Here is a 20,885-nt window from a genome sequence, read left to right as displayed (position 1 = left end):
TGTGGTTAAATTCAAGGCTACACTTGTTTTTCTTACATTCCAACTATGTTAACTAATGCACTCCCAGGTGCACAGTGGTTAAGAGATATGGGAACTTAGCAACAAGCATTGGCCAAATAATGAAATCCTATGCCAGCACTACTCTAATAACTTTTAACTCTTTAAAAGGCTCTATGTTTTAGGCTTTCCGTGCCTCTCATAGTTGGGAGGCTGTAAATAATCATATGCGTAGCTGCAAGAGTCTGGATAGACCTGCCAAGCAAGCTAGAATGCTAACAGAGGGAGTTTGATTTGAAATATTCCTCTCATGTCCAGGAGACTTATTAGCTATAGCCCTAAGTTGATTTTCTCCAGAGAAAGGTGCTCAGGGTTAGCCCCCTGTTAATGTCAGAGGAGATGGTGAAAGTCATGAAATAGTAAAACAGATTCTGGTTTTGGGGTAGATGCTCGAGAAAGCCTAGGGAGCCCCTTGAGTTCTGAAGCCTTGCTTAACAGTTCTCTTCCACATGACTTTGTCATGGGTGGGATCTCCCGTGGTGGCTCCCAACAGATTATCTTTGTTATTTTTGTTCAGTTGCTAAGTCGATTCCAGTTCTTTGCTGGACTGCAGCATGCCAGGCCTGCCTGTCCTTCACTCTCTCCTGGACTTTGCCTAAGTTCATGTCCATTGAATTGGTGATGCCATCCAACCGTCTCATCCTCTGTGCCTTCTTCTCCTTCTGCCTTCAATCTTTCCCAGCATCAGAGTCTTTTCCAATGAGTTGGCTCTTCACATCAGGTGGCCAAAGTATTGGAGCTTCAGCATCAGTGCTTCCAATGGGTATTCAGGGTTGATTTCTTTTAGGATTGACTGGTTTGATTTCCTTGCAGTCCAAGGGACTCTTAAGAGTCTTCTCCAACACCACAGTTCAAAAGCATCAATTCATCTGTGCATATCCTTCTTTATGGTCCTACTCTTACATCCTTACATGACTACTGGAAAGACCATAGCTTTGACTATATGAATCTTTGTGATGTCTTGGCATTTTAATATGCTGTCTAGGTTTGTCATAGCTTTCCTTCCAAGAAGAAAGCATCTTCTGATTTAATGGCTGCAGTCACCATCTGCAGTGATTTTTGAGCCCAAGAAGAGAAAAGCTGTCACTGCTTCCACTTTTTCCCATTCTATATGCCATGAAGTGATGGGCCCAGATGATCTTAGTTTTTTTAATATAGAGTCTTAAGATTTTATTTTTGGGGGATTTTCTAGGTGGGTCCAAACACCTTCACAAATGTTCCTATAAAAGAGAAGTACAGGGAGATTTGGTGCAGACAAAAGGAAAGGTAGCAACATGACTAGAGAGAGATTGGAATGATGTGGCCACAGGCTTGGGATTGCCAGTTCATCACCAGAAGCTACAAGAGGCAAGGAAAGGATTTCCCCCTAGAATCCTTGTAGCAGAAATATTGCCCTGATGACAGCCTCATACTAGCTTGAGGCCTTCGTAACTATGAGTAAAAAAAATGTCTGTTGTTTTTAACCACCAAGTTTGTGGAGATGTTACAGCAACTACAGAAAACTAATACAGGTGACCTGGAGTAAGGTTTTAGCAGTGAAAAAAGCTGGACATGATCGGATTCACAACAAATTTTTGCAGATAGTATCAGCAGGACTAGATGATGTAGTCAAGGATGATTCTGAGGTTTTTGTGTAGTCAAGGATGATTCTGAGGTTTTTGTTCTGAACAAGTGGGTGGATGATGGCAACATTTACTGGGAACTTGGGTCTCTTGCATTGCAAGTGGACTTTTAACCCTTTGAGCCACCAGGGAAGCCCTTTAAAGCCAAGGGGCCAAATAAATCAAACAAGAAGAAAAAAGTCCAGAAGAGAGAGGACTTGGTCCACGGAAAACCCCAAGCTGATTCTCTGAAGAGGATCCAACAAAGGAAAGGAAGAGCCAGTGAGGAGGGAGGAAAACTAGGTGTGTGTGCAGTCACAGAAGCCAAACTTGTGTGAGGGGAGAGGGGTCATAGAGGGAAATATCTACATTGTCAGATATTGCTTTAAGGGTAGAGAAGCAGAGATGGAGAAGGAAATGGCAACCCACTCCAGCATTCTTGCCTAGAGAATCCCGTGGACAGAGGAGCCTGGTGGGCTGCTGTCCATAGGGTCGCACATAGTTGGACACGACTGAAGCGACTTAGCATGCATGCACGCATTGGAGAAGGAAATGGCAACCCACTCCAGTATTCTTGCCTGGAGAATTCCAGGGATGGGCGAGCCTGGTGGGCTGACGTCTATGGGGTCGCACAGAGTCGGACACGACTGAAGCGACTTAGCAGCAGCAGCAGCAGCAGCAGAGAAGCAGAGAACAGACCACTGCCTTTAACAAAGTGACTGCCCCAGGTGACGTTGACAAACGCCGTTTTAGTGGCTTGGTAGACAGAAAAGCTCCACTAGAGTCAACTGAAGAGAGAACGGAAGTGCAGAATAGTCCACAGCAAATTTGGGCAACTTTTCAGATGACCTCTGTCGTGCGTGTGTGCTCAGTCACTTCAGTCATGTCCGACTCTGTGCGACCCCATGGAATGCAGGCTGCCAGGCTCCTCTGTCTATGGGATTCTCCAGGCAAGAATAGCGGAGTGGGTTGCCATGCCCTTCTGCAGGTAACTTCTCTCGGGGAACAGGGAATTAGGAGGGAGAATAGATCAACTACAAAGTAGGAACCGTTGCAGAGGCCACATCCCTGGCTGTTTGAAGGGGCTGGGGTCGGCGCACGGGAGGAGGGCTTGGCCCTATGAACTCCATTTCCCCAAGCCTTTGGCCACCAAACACATGAGCTCGCCGGGGCAGCGACCCTTTTATAACCTTTGCACGGTTCAGCCAGGAGCGTGAGCAGTTTGTATGGGAACCACGGCTCCCAGCAGGCGTTGCGCTGAGCGGCCAATGCGCAGGCGCGCGCAGGCAGCTTTCGACTCTCCCCTTCCCCTCAAAGCCCGGCGCCAGTTCCAGGCTGGAGTCACCGACGCGAAAAGGGACGGGTTCCTCTTAAAAGAGAAACACCGGCGGCGCGCGCGAGGTGGGCCCCTGTCCTCCCGCCGCTCTCCGGGCCTGCGCGCGACACGGGGGAGGCGCAGGCGCAGTCGGGATGAGGGCGGGTGGGGGCGCTCAGGTAAGGCCGGGGTAGGGGTGGGTCGCGGCTGGAGCTCTGGGCGGCCGTGGAGCTGCCTTAGGAATTGGTCCATCCGACGCAGTGTGAGTGTTCAGTGGGGCGGCCCAGAACGGAGTTGGGGGGTGCCCTCCAGACCCCCGCCCCTGCCCCCGCCCCGGCTCTACCCAGGTCGTCCCAACTGTGAGGAGCTCTTCCAGTGCAAACAACCTCTTCCCTCATTTACCAGAAAAGACTCAGGCCTTTTTCAGTATAAAACTGTTACCTTACCCTTTACCCCGCCCTAGTTGAGCTTTTCTTACCCCATAGCTCCAGTTCTGCACTTCAGCGTGCCGGGGATCAGGCCATTCTGACTCTGATGCTGTCCCCTTACCTCCCACCCCCGCGATACCCACCCCCCAGCACTAGTTTACACGCCCTGACAGGTAAGCAGATGTGGTTCCGGCCCGGTGGCGGCGAATGCTGTTGCAGTGGTTTGGTTCTGCCCCAATTCACCGATGAGGAAACTGAGGCCCCGGCAGAGGGTGGAGTTGGGGCCTCTGGAGCCGTGTCCGATCAGCGTCTTCTCCACCCCGCAGGCCCTGGTACTCATGGCGGCCTCCCCTGCGGACGCGTCCCGCAAGCGGCGGGAGAAGCGGCGGCAGCTGGATGCGCGCCGCAGCAAGTGCCGCATCCGCCTGGGTGGCCATATGGAACAGTGGTGCCTCCTCAAGGAGCAGCTGGGCTTCTCCTTGCACTCGCAGCTGGCCAAGTTCCTGTTGGACCGGTTAGGGCCCGGGTCAGGGGTTCTGAGGGAGGGCACCCAGGCTACAACACCCAGCACCTTACCCGTCCCCTTTCCCCGACACCAAGTGTAGTCCTGCTGCTCCTTCCCACTGGCAGATTTCTCATTTCAGAAGCAAGGCCAGTGTGGTTTGTGTGGTTTGTGACCTCCCACGGTCTTCCCCCACCTCGTGGTCCGCAGAGGATAGAGGACCCCTTAAGTGTGTGAGTGGCCAGAGCTGAGGGCAGTTGGTCAGTTGGGCCCTCACTTGACCTGCCTCTTGTCCCCCTGGCAGGTACACTTCTTCAGGCTGTGTGCTTTGTGCAGGTGGGTAGGGAATGGCTAGGGGTAGAGAATTAGGAGCCAGAGAGGGAAGAGGGGGCAACAGGGAGTGGTGTGACCTAGAAATACCCTCCCTATGGGGACTGGATCAGAGGGAGCCTTGAGTGAGTTTGGGAAGAGATGGGGGGAGTTGGACAGCTGAGAAGGGCCACCTGTGGAGAAGGGAGTAGGGGGTTGGGGTACAGGGCTGTCTGAATGTGGCTCCCCAGGATGAGAGGAGAGGGTCTCCCCGTTCAACCTTGACTGTTGCCTTTATTGCTCTAGGTCCTGAGCCTGTGGCCCCCAAGGGACTGCAGTATCTGGTGCTTCTATCTCACGCTCACAGCCGGGAGTGCAGCCTGGTGCCTGGGCTGCGGGGACCTGGGGGCCAAGATGGGGGGCTTGTGTGGGAGTGTTCAGCCGGTCACACCTTCTCCTGGGGCCCCTCTTCAGGCCCCAAATCTCCAGAGGAGCCAAATCTGACCCCTCTTCCAAGTACTGACGAGAGGAGCTGGTGCCCAGAGCCCAGGAGTGGGCAGGAGCCTGCAGGTAGGCTGGGGGAAAGAAGAGTTATGGAGAAAATAAGAGGGGAACTCAGAACCCTATTCTGTAACTTAGAACCCCATTCTTCAAAAATGATCCTTTCTCAGTGGAAAAACTATGCTGATAAGGAAATATATCCTCAATATATTTTTAGGTATGAAAAGCAGAATACAGAATTGGATGTATCATATGTTACCATCGGTGGATAAATAAGAGAAAAAAGGAATTTATTTGTATGTACTTATAAATGTATAAAAATTTCTGGAAGGGCATATAGGAAAAACAGGTTACCTATAGGAAGACTGAGGTGGCTGGGGTACAGATTGGAAAGGAGACTTTTCACAGTGTACCTTTTTATACTTGTTTCTTTTTTTGTGCCATGTGAAATGTACCATCTCTAAAATCAAACAGTCCCTCCCACTCCAGTAGCCTGTGCCCCCTCTTCCTTCTTCTTCCTAAGAGTCTTCCCACCACTTCAGGCCTTAGAACTTCACCTGTCCTCATCCCTCCAGTACAGAATTCCTTCCGTTTTGACACTACCCATGCCAACAGGTTTGGAATCTAACTGTGATGAGAGGACTCAGGAGGCCAGGATGCCCAGGTGAGTCTGGGGTTGGGGAACAGCAGGGGACAAGATAGACCTGGGTGGACAATGGAAGGGAGGGAGCAGGACTTCACACTTGCCTTCCTCGGACCTGCAGGGGGGTGGGACCCTCACCGGAGACCTTCCCATCCCTTGGAGAAGATGGGGAAGAGGAAGAGGAGGATGAAGAGGAGATGCTCAGTGATGCTAGTCCCTGGACCTACAGCTCCTCCCCAGATGAGCAAGTTGGGGCTGAGGGAGGATTCTGAACAGAGTGGGCTAGTTGGTGGGGGTGGGGGGTGGCCGGGGTGGGGGGCTCTTGGAGCTTTGTTTCGCCGACTTCAGGGAGTGGCTTGTTGGTGGAGAGGGCAGGGTAGGCTTTGGGGAAGGCAGAAAGAACTAGAGATTTTGAACTGGGTGGAAAGTGAGTTTGGGATCTTTGCAATTTAGGGATTGGGGTTGGGCTGGGGCTGGCTGAGGATCCATGAGATAATGTCCTCCTCCTTTTCATTCTCCTTTCAGCAGTGAGCCAGATGTCCCCAAACCACTCCCTTCCCCTGTCACCCATGCACTTAAGGATGGGGAGATAGCCCCGGCCCCTGCAGCTGTCCCAGCTCCTCTTGCTTCGCCGTCCTCATCAGCATCCTCATTGGGTTCTGGAGCTCCTAGGCCTGTAGAAGTCAGGATACAGCCAGAGCTCAGGGGGACCCCTCAAGCAGACCAGCAGACTGAGTCCCCAGCCAGGTAACCTGATGGCTGAGTCAGAGGGCAGGGGCATCCTGGGACATGGCCCTCCCTCGAGGCCCTCTGCTCCCTCTTTGCTGCCCATAGCCCTGGGAGTCAGGCTCAGTCTGCTCTGGCCTCGGCATGGGATGAGGACACTGCTCAGATTGGCCCCAAGAGAATTAGGTAGGACTGGGGAAAGGGGCCCCGGTAGGGAAGGGTGAGGAGGGAGGTGGAGGAGAGCCTGCACAAGTCCTCCCGCTTCCTGTTCTCCTTCCTCAGGAAAGCTGCCAAAAGAGAGCTGCTGCCCTGTGACTTCCCTGGCTGTGGAAGGATCTTCTCAAACCGGCAGTATTTGAATGTGAGGATGTGAGGGGTACAGGTTGGATTCTGTGTAGCCTCATGGGTGGAGGAGGAGGGCTGAAGGAGAAACTGAGGTAAAGAAACCTGGGGTGTGGAGGAAATTCAGAACCAGGGAGAGAAGGGTTGGGATGGATGTGCAGAGCTTGCCTACAGTTCTAATCACTAATCCAGATGACTGGTAGATAAGGCAGGAAACCAAGCCTCAGGTACACAGCTGCTGCCATACTGCTTGTTGCACAGGCCCTCTGTTGACCACATGGAGATAATGGTGGCATTCCTCAGGCTTTGGAGGTGCTAGTGACTGTTCTAAGTACTTGATATGTGTTGAATCTTTTGATCTTCTCAACATTCCTGTGGAGTGGGCGCTGATACTATACCTGTTTTGCAGATGAGGAAACCGAGGAACACAGAAAGATTAAGCATTGCCCCAGGCTTCTCATTAGTGTGTCCTGGTGCTAGGGTTCCTCAGTCCATTGGACTGCCTCACTCTGCTGGCTTATGTCGGTGGTCCTGCCCTAGAAGGTTTAGGAGACAGTCTTGTCCTCAGCGTTGCTACAGGAGAGGTTTGAGGCAGAGAGAGGGAAGAGTCCAAGCCCCACACTCAGCGAGAGCTCTCACAGGGTTCTGAGGCTGGGGGACCCTAGACCAGAGGGATGGTGAGGCCTGGGTGGATGGGATTTGGGAGAAGGGGAAGGTCCCCATGTGGTTGCAAAGCTCTAGGCTTTTGAGAAGAACAGCAGGGCTGGTCAGACATATTTGATTCTGTTAATGAAGGAGACTGAAGTAGCTCCCAGCAGTAGTTTAAATATGGGGAAATGGGATTATGGAGAAAGGGAAAGCCCATGCAGCTTAGTGAGCCAGAATGTGAAAATTAGACCAGATAAAAAGAGAAATATTTCCTAGAAATACTTGAGGAGTTAAGGTTGAAGAACACACTACCCTTAAAAGTGTTCCAAGTTGAGAGAGTGTGTGTTTCCAAAGCACATTTAGGAGAAAATTATATAACCCCATGGTGAGCTATTAGTAAAATGTAGGCTATCTGAGGGACACTGTTGGGCATTGATACTGATATCAAGGAGAATAATTATAACCATCCAAAATGTGTTCCCATCCCTGGCAGATGCAAATGTATAGTTAGGGAACCAGGAATGTCAGCAGAATTGCATTTTGTTCTGGGAACTGGGCATTGCAGGGTGAGGTTGTGACAAGGAGATGAGATAATGGAAGTTGAGGGCAGGGCAGAGTAAGGACAGGGTGGGATCAGGAAGGGATGGGATTGGGGTACTCACGTATAGGTGAGGACTGGACTATAGGTGAGGCAGTGACAAGAACAGAAGGAAAAGGGCAGAAGAGCCTGCCTGCTGGGTCAGCTCCGGTGGTCTCCCTGAGAAAGCCATGTGCTTCCTTCCCTAGCACCACAAGAAATACCAGCACATCCACCAAAAGTCCTTCTCCTGCCCAGAGCCAGCCTGTGGGAAGTCCTTCAACTTTAAGAAACACCTGAAGGAGCATGTGAAGCTGCACAGTGGTGAGTGGTGGAAGTGTCTTTTCATCTCCCCACTGTGGGTCCTGTCACCTACCCCTGTGGGTACCTTCACCTTCCCCACGAGGCCCATCACCTCTTATCTGCAGGTTTTGTCACATTGCTCTGGGATAACTCTTCATTCACACACTCATCCTGCATTCTCTTTTTGTTGAGATCTTGCCTGTTTTAAACTGTTCTAAGTGCTTGGATTTGGCAGTGAATAAAGCAGACAGTACTCACCTTGTAAGATGTCCACTCTACTGGCACTGGGCCACAGAGCTGTGAAAGGTGCTTTGAGCAAAGACCTAAGTGAAGAGAGAATGGAGGCTTAGCCACACCCATAGGCAGCTCATGAGAGGACCCTAAACTGGCATCTCCAAGCATGATCCAGGAATGGAGAGGAAGACCGGAGGTTAGAAAGGAAGGAAGAGAGGTCAAATAGGTGGTAGAGGGCTCCAAGACCATCTTCACGTTGGCTTGGCTCCTGGCCACATGTGATGGGCACCAGTATGTTGGAAGGAGGGACACAACTGACTTTAAAAGGAGCATTGTCACTGCCATGTGAAGAATGGAGGGACTGCAGTAATGTGCAGCACAGTAAGGATGACCTGGACAGTCGAGTCGGTGAGAAGTGAGACTTACGAGTGAAGATGGAGCCAGGGGTCCTGTGGGTAGAACAGATTGTCCATGGGTAGGACTGTAGAGTCAGGGAAGACTTGGAAAAAGACTCGAACCTGAGCAACTGGGTAGAAGGTGATGTGATTCCCTGAAAATGACAGAGAAGCAGGTTTCAGGAAAGGGACATGACATTTTATTTGGGACATGCTAATCAGGTGTCCCAGAAAACATGAACCTGAAGTTCAGAGATGTTGGGTAAAAAAGAAAAAAATGTTCATCATGAGCACTTGGGTGGTGTTTAGAGCTGTGGGTGGAGTGTTTCTACAGGGAGAGAGTGAACATAGGTAGAGAAGAGGTCTGAGCAGGGCAGGTGGGAAGGTCAGCTACAGAGGGGCCAGGGAGGCAGCTGAAGAGCAGTATCTGAGGAGCCAAGTGGAGAAAGCGCTCTAGGGAGGGGTGACCTATGCCAGTGCTGCCAAGCTGAGTGAGATGAGGATGTGGACAGGCCATCAGACAGGGTAGTGGAAAGCTATCCTTGACCAGATGACAAAATGGCATGTGACAAGGGAGATAACAGCCAGCAGGGGGTGGGTCTGGAGCAGAGAGGAGCTGAGGAAGTGAAGACAGCAAGTATGGACAACTCTTTGGAGTTTTGCTGTGAAGGCAAGCAGAGATTTAGGTATAAGCTGGAGGGCGGGATCATACACAGATGATCCCACAGAGAGGAAAGGCTTGCTGATGCCAGGGTTGGGCAACCTCAAGTCAGTGAGGAGGGGGTGTGTCTGGGCACAGTTGGAAGGCAGCCACAGGGAAGCAGGGACTATTCACATATATGGGCACAAAAAGCAAGTTGCCTGGTGGATTAGGTGAGGGGAGGATGTGGGCGTTCTTCCCTGGCTCTTTTCTTCTGGGTGACTTATAAAATGAGGTCACTGCTGAGTGAGGTTGGTAGAAAGAGGAGGTCATGTGGAAAATGCCCTTCTGGACTCTAGAAAGTGGGAGTGAACTGACCAAGGAAATGCAGAGGTACTGTGGCAGGGCAGGGGGGAGGCTCGAGACTTGTAGTTGTATGGGAAAGTAGAGCCCAAGGTAGGGTAGTGGGGAGTTGTAGGTTGTCTGCCCTGCTCGACACACATGTGCAGGCCTGGAGCAACCAAGTGTTGTATTTATTCTGAGTTGGGTTTTAACCAGGAAAATATAGCTGAGGAAGAGGGAGACAGGTGAAGTGAAGGAAGGCCATGAAGATGCCTTGGAAATGGACTGGTCAGAGAAGGCAGGGAGACAGTGGGCCACTGAACTGGCAGCCTGGAGTTGTGGGATTACTGTAACAGCACAAAGGATGACTGGAACTAGGATGCTTGAAATTGTGATTTCTACATGGTGCAGTGATGGTGCAGAACCTGGGAGTGGTGGCTGAGGAGGGGGAGGGGGCCAGGTTAGTGAGGGTCTGGAAACCAGGAGAGTGGAGGGCTGGACATGTAGAGAACAAATTGACATCAGTGGTAGTGACTGAGGAGAGAGCCTGGAGCGGGAGTTGTGTGGAGTACAAGTTAGTGATGGGGATGAAGGCTCTAGGTACGTGTGTGTGGTCTGATGGCAGGGCATACAGAGCAGTGGTTGGGCAGAAGACTACAGGATGCATTGAAAAGGATGGCTATCTCCGCTGCTGCAGGAGGTGTAGGAGAAATGTACCAGGCCTGTGAGAACTGCTAGAGATGGGCAATGGGCAGGTGCTGTTAAGAGTTGGCAGGCAGGTTCAGGGAGAAAGGAGAGGGGATTGGTTCTTGATGCCCACAGGGTGTCTGTCAGGTCACAGGGCACTGTTGTGGGGCTGGGAGGAGTGAGACATGCAGACTAAATAGGGACAGTGCTCCTTTGGAGGACTGGAAGGGGTGGGCCAAGGAGGCCCTCAGTTTGGGGATGGATGCTTGGCTATCCCCTATGTGCCCACAGACACCCGAGACTACATTTGTGAGTTCTGCGCCCGGTCTTTCCGCACCAGCAGCAACTTGGTCATCCACCGGCGCATCCACACTGGAGAGAAACCCCTACAGTGAGTGGGGAAAGGGAGCCTGGTGTGCGGTGAAGTGGGGAGGTGCTGGAAGGACACCTGGGAAGCTGGGACCAGGAGGAGCCCCTGGGGAGCTCAAGATGGGCTGAGGCACCTTCCCTCACTCTTCTCCCCCTGGTTTAGGTGTGAGATCTGCGGGTTTACCTGCCGCCAGAAGGCATCCCTGAATTGGCACCGGCGCAAGCACGCAGAGACAGTGGCTGCCTTGCGATTCCCCTGTGAGTTCTGCGGCAAGCGCTTTGAGAAGCCAGACAGTGTTGCAGCTCATCGCAGCAAAAGCCACCCGGCCTTGCTCCTGGCCCCACAAGAACTATCTGGTCAAGGGGAGTCCTGTTCCAGCATCTTGGCCTCTGTATCCGAGGGGGCCAGTGAAGGTTCCAGGTCCTCTCTGGCTCCTCAGGCTCCCATGCTGCTCCCTTAGCGGCGAGCATTCCCCAGAATTTGGGGATCCAGGTCCCAGGGACTGGAAAGGAGCAAGAAGGGCCAGATGCCTGGTGTCCAGGAACTAGGGTGATGGGGAATGCAGGGCAGGGGCAAGACCAGATTTTAGGGGAGCCAGGCTACTTGAGTCTTCCTAAAGGACAGAATAAACCCAGTATTTTACATAGACCTGTATGGGCAGAGTGAGTATTTTGGCACCTGAGGTACAGAAATCTTGATTCTTTTTGAAACAGGCTCTGCTGGAATGTGCCTGAGTGTACAAGTGTAGGCCCTGTTCTTCTCTCTGCAGTTCCCCACCTGTCCCCACTGTGAGGACCCAGCTTTCTTTCCCAATTCACTTTGGCTTCCCTTTTTTCTGTGGAAAGTCACACACACTCTTGCCTTCAAGCAAGGCAGGGTGTGATTACTAGGTCATTCCAGAGGGATGGCCTGGAGAAGGATTAGCGGTATGTGACTCTGGGCCACATTTGTATTCTTTGTTAACCAAGACAACCAGATGTATAGGGACCCCTGAAGAGTCTTGCCTTCCAGTGCAAAAATGAGGGGGCTATACAACCAAGGTTGCTGAGGTAGCCTGGCAAGGGACCAGAGACCTTGATTTTTGAAAGGGCCTGTTCCTTGGGTGACTCTTGGTGTCTGTGAATACAGCAGCCTCAAGTTTAACAAAGGGAGCTCTTGGCATCTAGAACTCAAACAATTCTTTATTTCACCATCTGCAAGAAAAAAAAAAGGCCAATTCCAGGGAATTTTCAACCCTGCACTGTGGCCTCTGTGGAGCTGTTTTCCCATGGTTCCAAGCATGATTTGTACATAGCATTCTTATTCCACTTGGCAGTGCCCAGCTTTGTGGACCCATGTGGTCTTGACTCAGGTCCCAGGCTATTGTCCCCTACTTGGAGAACACTACCCTGAGAAGCACCCTGATTTGTATACCAACAGGTCTGTCCCATGAGACAGGTGGGCAGCCATGCTGAGGGCTCATGCCCACCTTTACATGCTGTGAAGCACGTCTCTGAGTTCTTCTGATGTGGAGATATCGTTCAGAAAAGTGAGCTCTCCCACTATTTCTCTGCAAATTTCCCATCTCTCAGAAGCTGAGGGAAAAAGCAGCAAGAGACTAACAGCCAAGTGATAGGAAGAGGCAAGAAGACCACAAGGCTGGTAGGATGTGACTCTAGCCACATCAACAGTCATTACCTGAAGAGACAGGATACCAAAAGTACCCAGAAAGAAAAGGTAGAGGGGACTCAGGCTGCAAAAAGGAGATGGAATAAGAGAAGACCTGAGAGCACAGCAGCAGGGATGCAACACATCAGTACTCGGATGCTGTTCTACGCATGGGGTCCTGCACCTGCACCTCAGAGGGGAAGGAAGGGCTGAGAACAGGCAAAGAGCTGAGAAGGGACGTAGGTGTAGGGGCGCAGCGAGAAGCCAGGTGAAGTCCTACCGAGAGAGATGGAGAAAGGTGATAGGCCATGCTGTCTTTCCACAGACCTCCGTCTGCGAGTTGTCCTACTGTCCCTGTGGCATTGTATGAGTGCTTGTCTAGCCCACTCCAGAGAAGTCTCAACAAGTCTCTCTCAACTGAGACAAAAAAAGCCCTGGCTTTTCCTGTCCTGCTTGCCCAGCAACTATGAGCGCAGTGCCTGCCTTGGGCTGAGTGGCAGCGGCAGCAGGAGCAGTGGAGGCACGAGCACGCCTGTGAGCTCGCTGGTGCTGTGACAGGGAGCGGCTGTGGCTGAAACATTTGCCACACTCCGCACATTCCGCTGGCCGCTCGCCCAGGTGCGTCTTGCGGTGCAGTGCCAGCTTGGAGCCCACACTGAAGGCCTTGCCGCACTCAGGGCACTTGTGGGGCTTGTGGCCAGCATGGTTGCGCCGGTGCACATTGAGGTTGGAGATGCATGTGAAGCACTTGCCACACAACTCACAGCGGTAGGGTTTCTCACCTGTGTGTGTGCGCCTGTGCTTTGTGAGGTCTGAGCGGTCGCTGAAGCAGCGGCCGCACTCAGTACATGGGAAGGGCCTCTCACCTGTGTGGATGCGCTGGTGCACCACCAGGTCTGAGCGCTGCCCAAAGCCCTTGCCACATGTGGCACAGGCATGTGGCCGCTCTCCCTGATGGCTGCGCCGATGGCGCAGCAGCGTGGAGCTCTCACTGAAGCGTCGCCCGCAGTCGCCGCAGGCATAAGGCTTCTCGCCCGTGTGTGTGCGCTGATGGCGCACCAGTGTAGCACTCTCCAAGAAGCCCTTGCCACACTCCGGGCATTTGAAAGGTTTCTCACCCGAGTGCGTCTGCAGGTGTCGCGTTAGCGTGGAACTCTTGCCAAAGCTCTTGCCACATACACCACACTGGTGTGTGTCCGGAGCACCTGGCTGCAGAGGTATGGAGTCACTGGGGCCCCTGGCTGTGTGGACACGCAAATGGCTCCGAAGTCCAGCGCTGCTGCGGAAAGCCCGCGAGCACTGTGTGCAGCGGTGGAGTGTGTCAGCAGGCACAGTAGGTGTTCCCCATGGGTGCGCCCGTGCCAGGTGGAAGCGCAGCGCGCTCTGGCGGAAGGCTCGAGGGCACAGCGGACAGCGTTGGGGCCTCTCAGGAGGGTGCCAGCGGCGCCGGTGCAGCAGCAGAGCCGGGAGGTGTGGAAAGCATCCACCACAAACTCGGCAGCGGCAGGAGCGGATGCGCCGCCTGTGTACGCTCTGGTGCAGGTCAAGGCGGCCGCTGTGGCGGAAGCTCTGGCCACACTCACTGCAGATGTAGAGCGTCTGGCCCGCATGAGCGCGTCTATGTGCACGGAGGTCTGAGGCCTCTGCGCATCGCTCGCCACACTCTAGGCAGCGGAAGCTGCTGTCACCACTGTGGACGCGCTCGTGCCGCAGCAGCACTGAACTGTAGCGGAAGCTCTTGCCACACTCACTGCACCCATAAGGCCTGCCTACTGCCACCTCTGAGGCAGCGAACATGGTGAGGGCCAGGTCTGGAGCCCTCAGGGTGCAGAGTGCCACTCACAGTCTGGAGTCCACCTTCTCCATCTGAGTTATTTTTAAGGCCTAGAAAGGGAACAGTAGCAAAGGGAAGGGAGAGAGGCCTGGAAAATTGGTCTGCAGATTCCGGGGTTCCTTTTCTCATGGCAGGTGCTGCGGCTGTTTCAGAGGTGGGCTGCAGCTAGGTTTACCATGTACCATGAGCCCTGCAGAGAGAAGGTCACTGTGAGCTCCAGCAACATCTATGACAGCTACACCTTGGGGAATGGAGGGTTAAGCACAGGCTCCCTGTTTTCCCTCAGTTAGGTCATCTCCTCAGTTCCATTCTCCAAGAGAGGAGGCAAAACCATGGGAGTCTGAGAAATATAGGCCAGGGAGGGGTGTGTCCTTGTGCCACTAGGAAGGGCAGGAGGGACTTAGAGGGAAGTTTGCCTCCAGTACAGTGCTCAGAAGAGGAGGAAGCGTGTCCAGCTTGTTTTATAGCCTTAGACCAGGGATCCTGGCCCTGGTGATGCACTAGGAAATGACCAAGGAGGGATGGGCAATGAGAAGTCCTCTAGGCCTAAACCAATCAAAGCCTTCCAAAGACTCAGGGTTTCCTGAGTAACCAATGTGAACTGAGCCAGGCCTGCACTGAAACTGGTGAAGCATAACCCCCTCAAGCAGCAGCAGCCTGGGCAACAGGCTCAGGAATGGCTGGGACCTGAGCAAGGGAAGATATTTGAGAAAACTGAAGTATTGCTCCTTGGCTTTGGATAGCACCTAATAAGCAGTCACTCCACACCAGGGCACAGTCTCCAAGTTCCCTGGCCTAACCTTGAGAAAGCAAAGCAACTCAGGACCCAGGAAAGGGGTAAAAGAATATTATCAAAAGTTTATGGTATTATTAAAGAAAGTGAAGTGAAAGTCGCTCAGTCGTGTACCACTCTTTGAGACTCCATGGACTGTAGTCCATGGAATTCTCCAGGCCAGAATATTGGAGTGTGTAGCCTTTCCCTTCTCCAGGGGATCTTCCCAAGCCAGGGATCGAACCCAGGTCCTTCACATTGCAGGCAGATTCTTTACCAGCTGAGCCACAAGAGTAGCCCATTATTGAAGTGCCTTTCAAATTTCTAGGGAGGGCGAGGAAGGAAGAAGGAAAATCCTTTCTAATTCTCAGGGCATCCAAGTTGTTTGCAAACATTCTGCAGACTTTCCTCATTACCCCAGCTCCAAGGATCTGAGAACCTGAAGTAGCAAAGAAGCCCCTTTATGGGGATGAAATCTGCTCTGCTATTCTGTTTATCTCAGACGGTATCCCTGAATCCTTCTGACAAGTTGGTCCAGATGGCTGTCCATGAGCAGGATCAGCATTTGTGCACAGAACTTCCTGTGCCCTCTAAAGCACACATTGAGCTGCTCTCCTAACTTGGCTGGCCTTACCACTGCCTGCCTCAAGACCCACGGCTCTGTCCCCAGTTCAGTTCAGTGGGACATGGGAGACAGGTATAGTCACTATCAATTACAGCCATGTCACCCAACAGATCAGAGATAGGAAGTAAACAACAGTCATTAGTCATTTTCTTATTAGCAGATGGCAACTCTAAATTTCCAGAGCTGTGGTTAAAACACCCCACAGATAGGGTTCTAATCTTCTGGATGCAAATGGGCTCAATTTAAAAAAGCCTTTAGAGCTACAGACCTGCGGCTCTGAAGCGTCTGCTCCCGTCCGTACTATTGGGCAGGAGTGGCTGATGTAGGATATTCTCTCTCTGTGCCTCTGGAGCAGGGTGTGCTGTGCCCTGAAAGAGGGGTAAAATAAGAGGGACAATGTGATTTTAAACTGAGCAGAGAGGACAGATGCAGGAAGAGAGAAGAGGGGAACATTTCCTGGAAGAGAGGTATTTTTTAAACGGATATTTTCAAGTATAAAAAACTTAACAAGAAGAGTATCACAGATCACTCACTCACCTTCAGCATTTATTTACATTCTAAATTATGTTTCATCTACAACATCCCCCCAACTTGCCCCAGCCCATACTTGTTTTAGGAGATGGGGTGGGGGAGGGGTGCATGGGAATATTTTAAATGCTGGTCGTCTTATTCAAAGAGTTTTAAACAAAATCTGTAATTAGGAGCAAGAGACCTCCGCAGACCTGAGAACAGACTTTAGAGGGAGTCTCTTGGTTCTTCCAGAAGGAGTTTTCAGTCCAGACACTTGCTTGGGTTGCTGATTCTAACTGGTCAAAATCAAAGGAATGTTTGCTCTCGTGTGACTAAAACCTCTCAAGGGTCGGTGGTTGATCCTAAATGCCAAGGAAAGCAGGGCTTATGTCCTAGTGAGTGTTCCCCCTCACCTGAGTGTCTCTGGAGACCCTGGCACCTCTCAGGCCAAATTTCTGGGATCAAACCCTCTACCAGGCTACCGCTTTCAAGGGTACATGTCCAAGGAAGGTAAGACAAATGCACAAACATAAACACACACACATAAATGACATAAACAAAGATACCATTTTGCCCCATTACAGACATGGAATAAGAGACCCTGGTCTAGGGTGCAGGTTTGGTGCTTGAGTGTCATGGTGTATCCTTCAAGTTTCACTTCTGTTCACCTTACCCTATACTGGAGCTTGCCCTTGAAGGAAAGGGTCTATGCCTGGAAGAAAATCTGAAAAAAAAAAAAAAAAAAAAAGTATTATTCTGCCAACAGAACAATTTCCAGACTGTCCTAACCATCATTTTCCTGATGAGTTTTGAAGTGTTATACCACCAAATTTCTTTGACTTTGGGGACAAGTGAAACTTTAAAGAGGGAAGGGGGTAATTATGTGTGAATTTATGAAAAATCCTAGTTGTTCAATTTTAGTAGCTTTTAAGCATTTAATACTTACAGATTATATGTAACTAATATAAAACAAGTACTAAGAAGATAAGCTAATGGCAAAACTTAACATCACAATACATTTCTGAGTTTCGTTTACCACAAAATGTATTTGTTTCTTAATAGATATTGCCAGCATTTCACGTCATATCTAATGGTTCACATGATTGTTGGACTAAATCAGGATTTAGTACATTTACTAACAATCTTCTGTGAGAGAAGTGTAGCTCTTTTTCTTCTGAGTTGTACTGTTGAGTCAAAATAAAGATTTTCCTCCCTGGTTATCTTTTCTGCCAGGCCAACATTTCTGGGGCATTGTGAAGAGGTGAGTGATCATCTCAAAATTCCTCCATCTTTAAGCCAGAGTTGGATGCAGATGTGGGTTTGAGGGCTGCCTCAGCTGTGCCACAAGCGACATGTGGCAACTGAAACTTGAAATATGGTTGGTTCCAAATGAGATGTGATATAAGGGCCAAGTACACTCCTAACTTCAAAGACTTAGTATGAAAAATAATGCAAAATATCTCATGAATAATATTTAATACTGACTGTATGTTGAAATGAAATTTTAGACGTATTGGGTTAAATGAAATAATGAAATATATTTTATAATTTATTTCACCTGTTTTTAAGACAAGTGATGATTACAAATGTGGCCAAATGGCTTGGAACACATACGAAGGGAGGCTACCCCACTTCACAGTCCCTGGAGGGACTGCATGGAAAGGTCACTAACTTCTTGGACCCTTAGAACCAGAGAAGCTGGACACTCTTCTCATCTCCTAAGAGGTAGGGCTCTGGCCACACCCTCCAGAGGGTCCATCTGCTCTTCGGGAAAGTGAATATCTATAGTGCCATGTAGATCTGTCTGGGACTTGGGGTTGTGACTAGTGCAAAGCCTATCACTGCTGCTCTCCTAGTTGTTACTAGCATCTATTTGGAATGGCTCTCGTATGTATGTTCCTGTGTATGTGCCACTTTCCTCCTCCCACCAGTTCCTTTGAGCTGGGTACTACTGGGCACCCCTGTGTGACCTAAGGTTCCCCTGCGGTGCGAGCTTTTCTAGAGCCACTCAGGCGGCAAGTGGGTCCAGAGACAGGAAAGGGATGGCAGGCCAGGAGACCTGTCTGATTCTCCCTGATAGTCTCCAACCCTTCTGGCCCCGGCCAGTTGATAGTAGCAGATCAGAAGTCCCTGGTGACCTCACAGGCTGCCATGGGACTGGGGCTCACTTGTGCTTTGCATTCGATTCTTTGCAATCCTGGTAATGAGAAAGGAAACTGTTGGCCTTAGAAGTGGTTTGGAGAGTGGTAGCTGCATTTGGGAGAGAAGATTCTTCGCTGGCCTCTCTCTATATACTTAAACCCCACCCTAGTCCCAGCCCTAAAGTCTGTTCTGTTGCCCCAGCCTTAATGACAGTGTAGTCTCAAGGACTATGAAATACCCCTAGAGGCAGATGAAATTTTACATCCATTATGAAGCAAATGATACACTTTTCATGGCTGGGAGGAGGAGGGGGGAGGAACTGGATGGGTGGAAAAGTTTCCCTTGCCCTCTGGAGCCTAATATGGGTCTTTTCCACTTGTAGGTCTTTCCGCCTGAAAGCCCTTTCCCTTCTTCATTCAGTGCTCTGCCCCAATAATCCCTCCGCAGAAACCCTACTGAGCACCTCCACTCCTCCAGCCCCCTCCTTGGCTTTATTTTGAATAATCAGTGAAAGTAACATTAAAGAGTGATTCCCAGTCCACTAGGAAAGGTTTCGGTCTCTTTTCTAAGTGAGGATGGGGTATGAAATCCAGAGCAGCAGAGTGGCCACTCCTCACTTTCCTCTTTCCCTTAATAGAAACATGGTCCAGTATTTTAAAAGACCTTGTCTCTTCTAGCTTCAGATCCAGTCTGACATATTTAAAGAATTGGTGGAAACAGAAACGACAGTTCTCCATTCCCCTCAACTGCCCAAGCCTGATCATGATCCAAGCAGATTCTTTTGCAAATTTTTTTTTCACAAAGATTTTTTTCTGTGAAATCTGGGAAGTGTGGAGAAGGTATGTATGTTGACAGGGAGAGAACATAGCAGTATAGTTTATTCTCTATGTTCCTTTGACACACGGGCAAGACTACAGCTCAGAAGAGCCAGAGGAGCCCAGAAGCGGGATGAGGGAAGGACCATAGGGTGGTTTGCATTCTTCCTGGGCCTAGCAAGAAGTTGGGCACACATAAGGCATCTAATGCTTTTTAAAAATGATGTATTAATCTGCAATGCTATTCTTTCAAGCATTAGGTTCCTGGAGGAAAGTGCCTCTCTCTAGTCATCTTATCCTCCTTAGCCCTATCCACTGCATACACTGCAAATACTCTGCCTTGGTTTACTAAGTGGAAACTGCAACCTCTGTAGGGGAACTAGAGAGGCAAGTATCCAAGTTCTGGGTCTTCCATGGCTGGCTGTGTGACCTTGGACAGGGGAGTCGTGTGCCTAACACTCCTGCCTGAGAAAACTCAGTAGAGGAAACTATTATAACGTCTCCTATGAAAAGAGGTAGGTGTAAAGTCTGAGAACGGCAGTTGCTGAGTTTTTAGGATTTACTCTTCCCAGGACAGTTTTGAAGAACTCTGAAAAAGGGGTTTGACTCCTACCTCCTAAACATCCTAAACGTTCTGCAAAACCTTTCAAGTTCTTCCCCTCCCCGACTGCCCCCAACCCCCGCAAAGAACCCTACTTAATGGGATTAGAGAAGCGTGGGGCTTTCGCAGACCCTCGACAAACACCGTGGGTTTAGAGTAAGTAGTGACGTTGATTACTCATTTTAAGGCTTTGTGTCTAGTACTTAACGGGAGCTGAGAACAACTATTCGAGGAATGAGGAACGCCGCACCTGAGCAGGTCACCTTCACGGGCCCCTCCGCAGCGCAGCCAATCCCGGGCGCCTCAGTTAGTTTTCGTCACGAGTTGCTGGTCAGATTCTCCTTGGACGAAATTTCCCATCCCTGGGCCCACCTCAACTCTTTGCCCTAGGCGCCAGCCCACGCGAAGGGCAAGACAGGGCACCAAAAACGTAGTGTAGAGTAAGGGGCGTTTCATATGGTCGGGACCTGGAGGTTGCCGCTGCCCTTTTATTCGGACTCAGCCTGGTGATATTTGCGTCTTGGGGCCGCCAGCAACGAAGGTCACAGCGGGAAGACTGGCGAGGACAGACGGAGGGCAAGGCCTGGGAGGAGCAGGCCGCGCGGCAGCAGCGGACGCGGGCCGGCCAATCCCTTGCTCCGCTGGGCCTCTGCGTCACTAGTTGCTAGGGAGGCGTTCTTCACGGCGGCAGACGCTGGCCGCGCGAAGCTGAGGGAAAAAGCCGAGCGACAATTGGGGATCGCTGCCCCGCGCTAACCCTCCCTCCCGCCCCTTGGTCCCCTCACCGGTCGCCGACTGGCTCCTCGGACACCGCGCGGCTCCCACTCAGCTGGGTCGCTGACCCCCGCCTCCCGGACTGCGGGACTGGGGCGGGGAAGGGAGGGAAGGAGCGCGGGGCGGCCTAGTTGGGGGAACTGGGAGGTGCCTCGGGATTGAGGATCACGCTCCAGCCCCGCTCTCCCGGGTTGGCCAGTGGCCTGCCTCACGCCGGTGCGTCACCGGTTGCTGGGAAAACTACGAGACGTAAGACGGCTCCACTAACGGTCTGCCTTACCTGCACAGGGCGGAATTCCAGTAAGGGGGCGGGACCAATAGACAGAGCCTCAGGAGACTCCTGGCCCGCCTCCCTCCCGTGTCAAGGCCCCACCTTCTTCCTGGGCTCAACCAATCCCTGCCTCCTCCTTTGCCTACGTCCCACCCCCGGGTCTCTTCCCGCCCAATCAAGAGGCTCTGAGCCCCGTGCACAGCCTCAGGGCCTAGGGGCGGAGTCCTGGTGTATGCTTTTGTGTTTCTGCGGTTCACAGGGGCAGGCGTGGACG

At 51.4% G+C, this 20,885-nt stretch overlaps 2 protein-coding genes across 8 annotated transcripts; one reads left to right on the top strand and one right to left on the bottom strand.

Moving 5' to 3' along the window:
* Nucleotides 1-2,560: 2,560 nt before the first annotated feature.
* ZNF692 (zinc finger protein 692) lies at nt 2,561-11,236 on the top strand. Of its 7 annotated transcripts, none has more exons than XM_068979949.1 (12): nt 2,561-2,646; nt 3,728-3,915; nt 4,208-4,239; nt 4,519-4,782; nt 5,329-5,377; nt 5,478-5,600; nt 5,882-6,103; nt 6,191-6,268; nt 6,365-6,443; nt 7,859-7,973; nt 10,542-10,641; nt 10,783-11,236. In XM_068979949.1, the coding sequence occupies exons 1-12, from the start codon at nt 2,569-2,571 to the stop codon at nt 11,078-11,080; spliced, it is 1,626 nt and encodes a 541-aa protein (XP_068836050.1). In that variant the 5' UTR covers nt 2,561-2,568; the 3' UTR covers nt 11,081-11,236. The 7 variants fall into 7 exon arrangements, with proteins under 7 accessions (XP_068836050.1, XP_068836051.1, XP_068836056.1 ...); XM_068979951.1 differs by lacking the exon at nt 2,561-2,646 and adding an exon at nt 2,972-3,059; XM_068979952.1 differs by lacking the exon at nt 2,561-2,646 and adding an exon at nt 3,557-3,574.
* Nucleotides 11,237-11,873: 637 nt separating this feature from the next.
* Nucleotides 11,874-20,413, bottom strand: ZNF672 (zinc finger protein 672). The gene is made up of 4 exons (XM_068980273.1): nt 19,817-20,413; nt 16,682-16,732; nt 15,767-15,866; nt 11,874-14,291 (listed from the first exon to the last, which is right to left on the bottom strand). The coding sequence occupies exon 4, from the start codon at nt 14,062-14,064 to the stop codon at nt 12,667-12,669; it is 1,398 nt and encodes a 465-aa protein (XP_068836374.1). The 5' UTR covers nt 14,065-14,291; nt 15,767-15,866; nt 16,682-16,732; nt 19,817-20,413; the 3' UTR covers nt 11,874-12,666.
* Between the last annotated feature and the right edge of the window lie 472 nt (nt 20,414-20,885).

This window comes from Capricornis sumatraensis, chromosome 9 (genome assembly GCF_032405125.1).
Source record: "Capricornis sumatraensis isolate serow.1 chromosome 9, serow.2, whole genome shotgun sequence".
NCBI lineage: Eukaryota > Metazoa > Chordata > Mammalia > Artiodactyla > Bovidae > Capricornis > Capricornis sumatraensis.
This window is presented reverse-complemented; position numbering and strand designations above follow the sequence as displayed.

Excerpts from the sequence above, each read along its gene's own strand:
- ZNF692 (XM_068979949.1), top strand. The coding sequence starts at position 2,569 with ATGCAGGCTGCCAGGCTCCTCTGTCTATGGGATTCTCCAGGCAAGAAT. Across the intron at positions 4,240-4,518 it reads AGGCTGTGTGCTTTGTGCAG|GTCCTGAGCCTGTGGCCCCC; the intron begins GTGGGTAGGGAA and ends TTATTGCTCTAG. Across the intron at positions 6,269-6,364 it reads ATTGGCCCCAAGAGAATTAG|GAAAGCTGCCAAAAGAGAGC; the intron begins GTAGGACTGGGG and ends CTCCTTCCTCAG.
- ZNF672 (XM_068980273.1), bottom strand. The coding sequence starts at position 14,064 with ATGTTCGCTGCCTCAGAGGTGGCAGTAGGCAGGCCTTATGGGTGCAGT.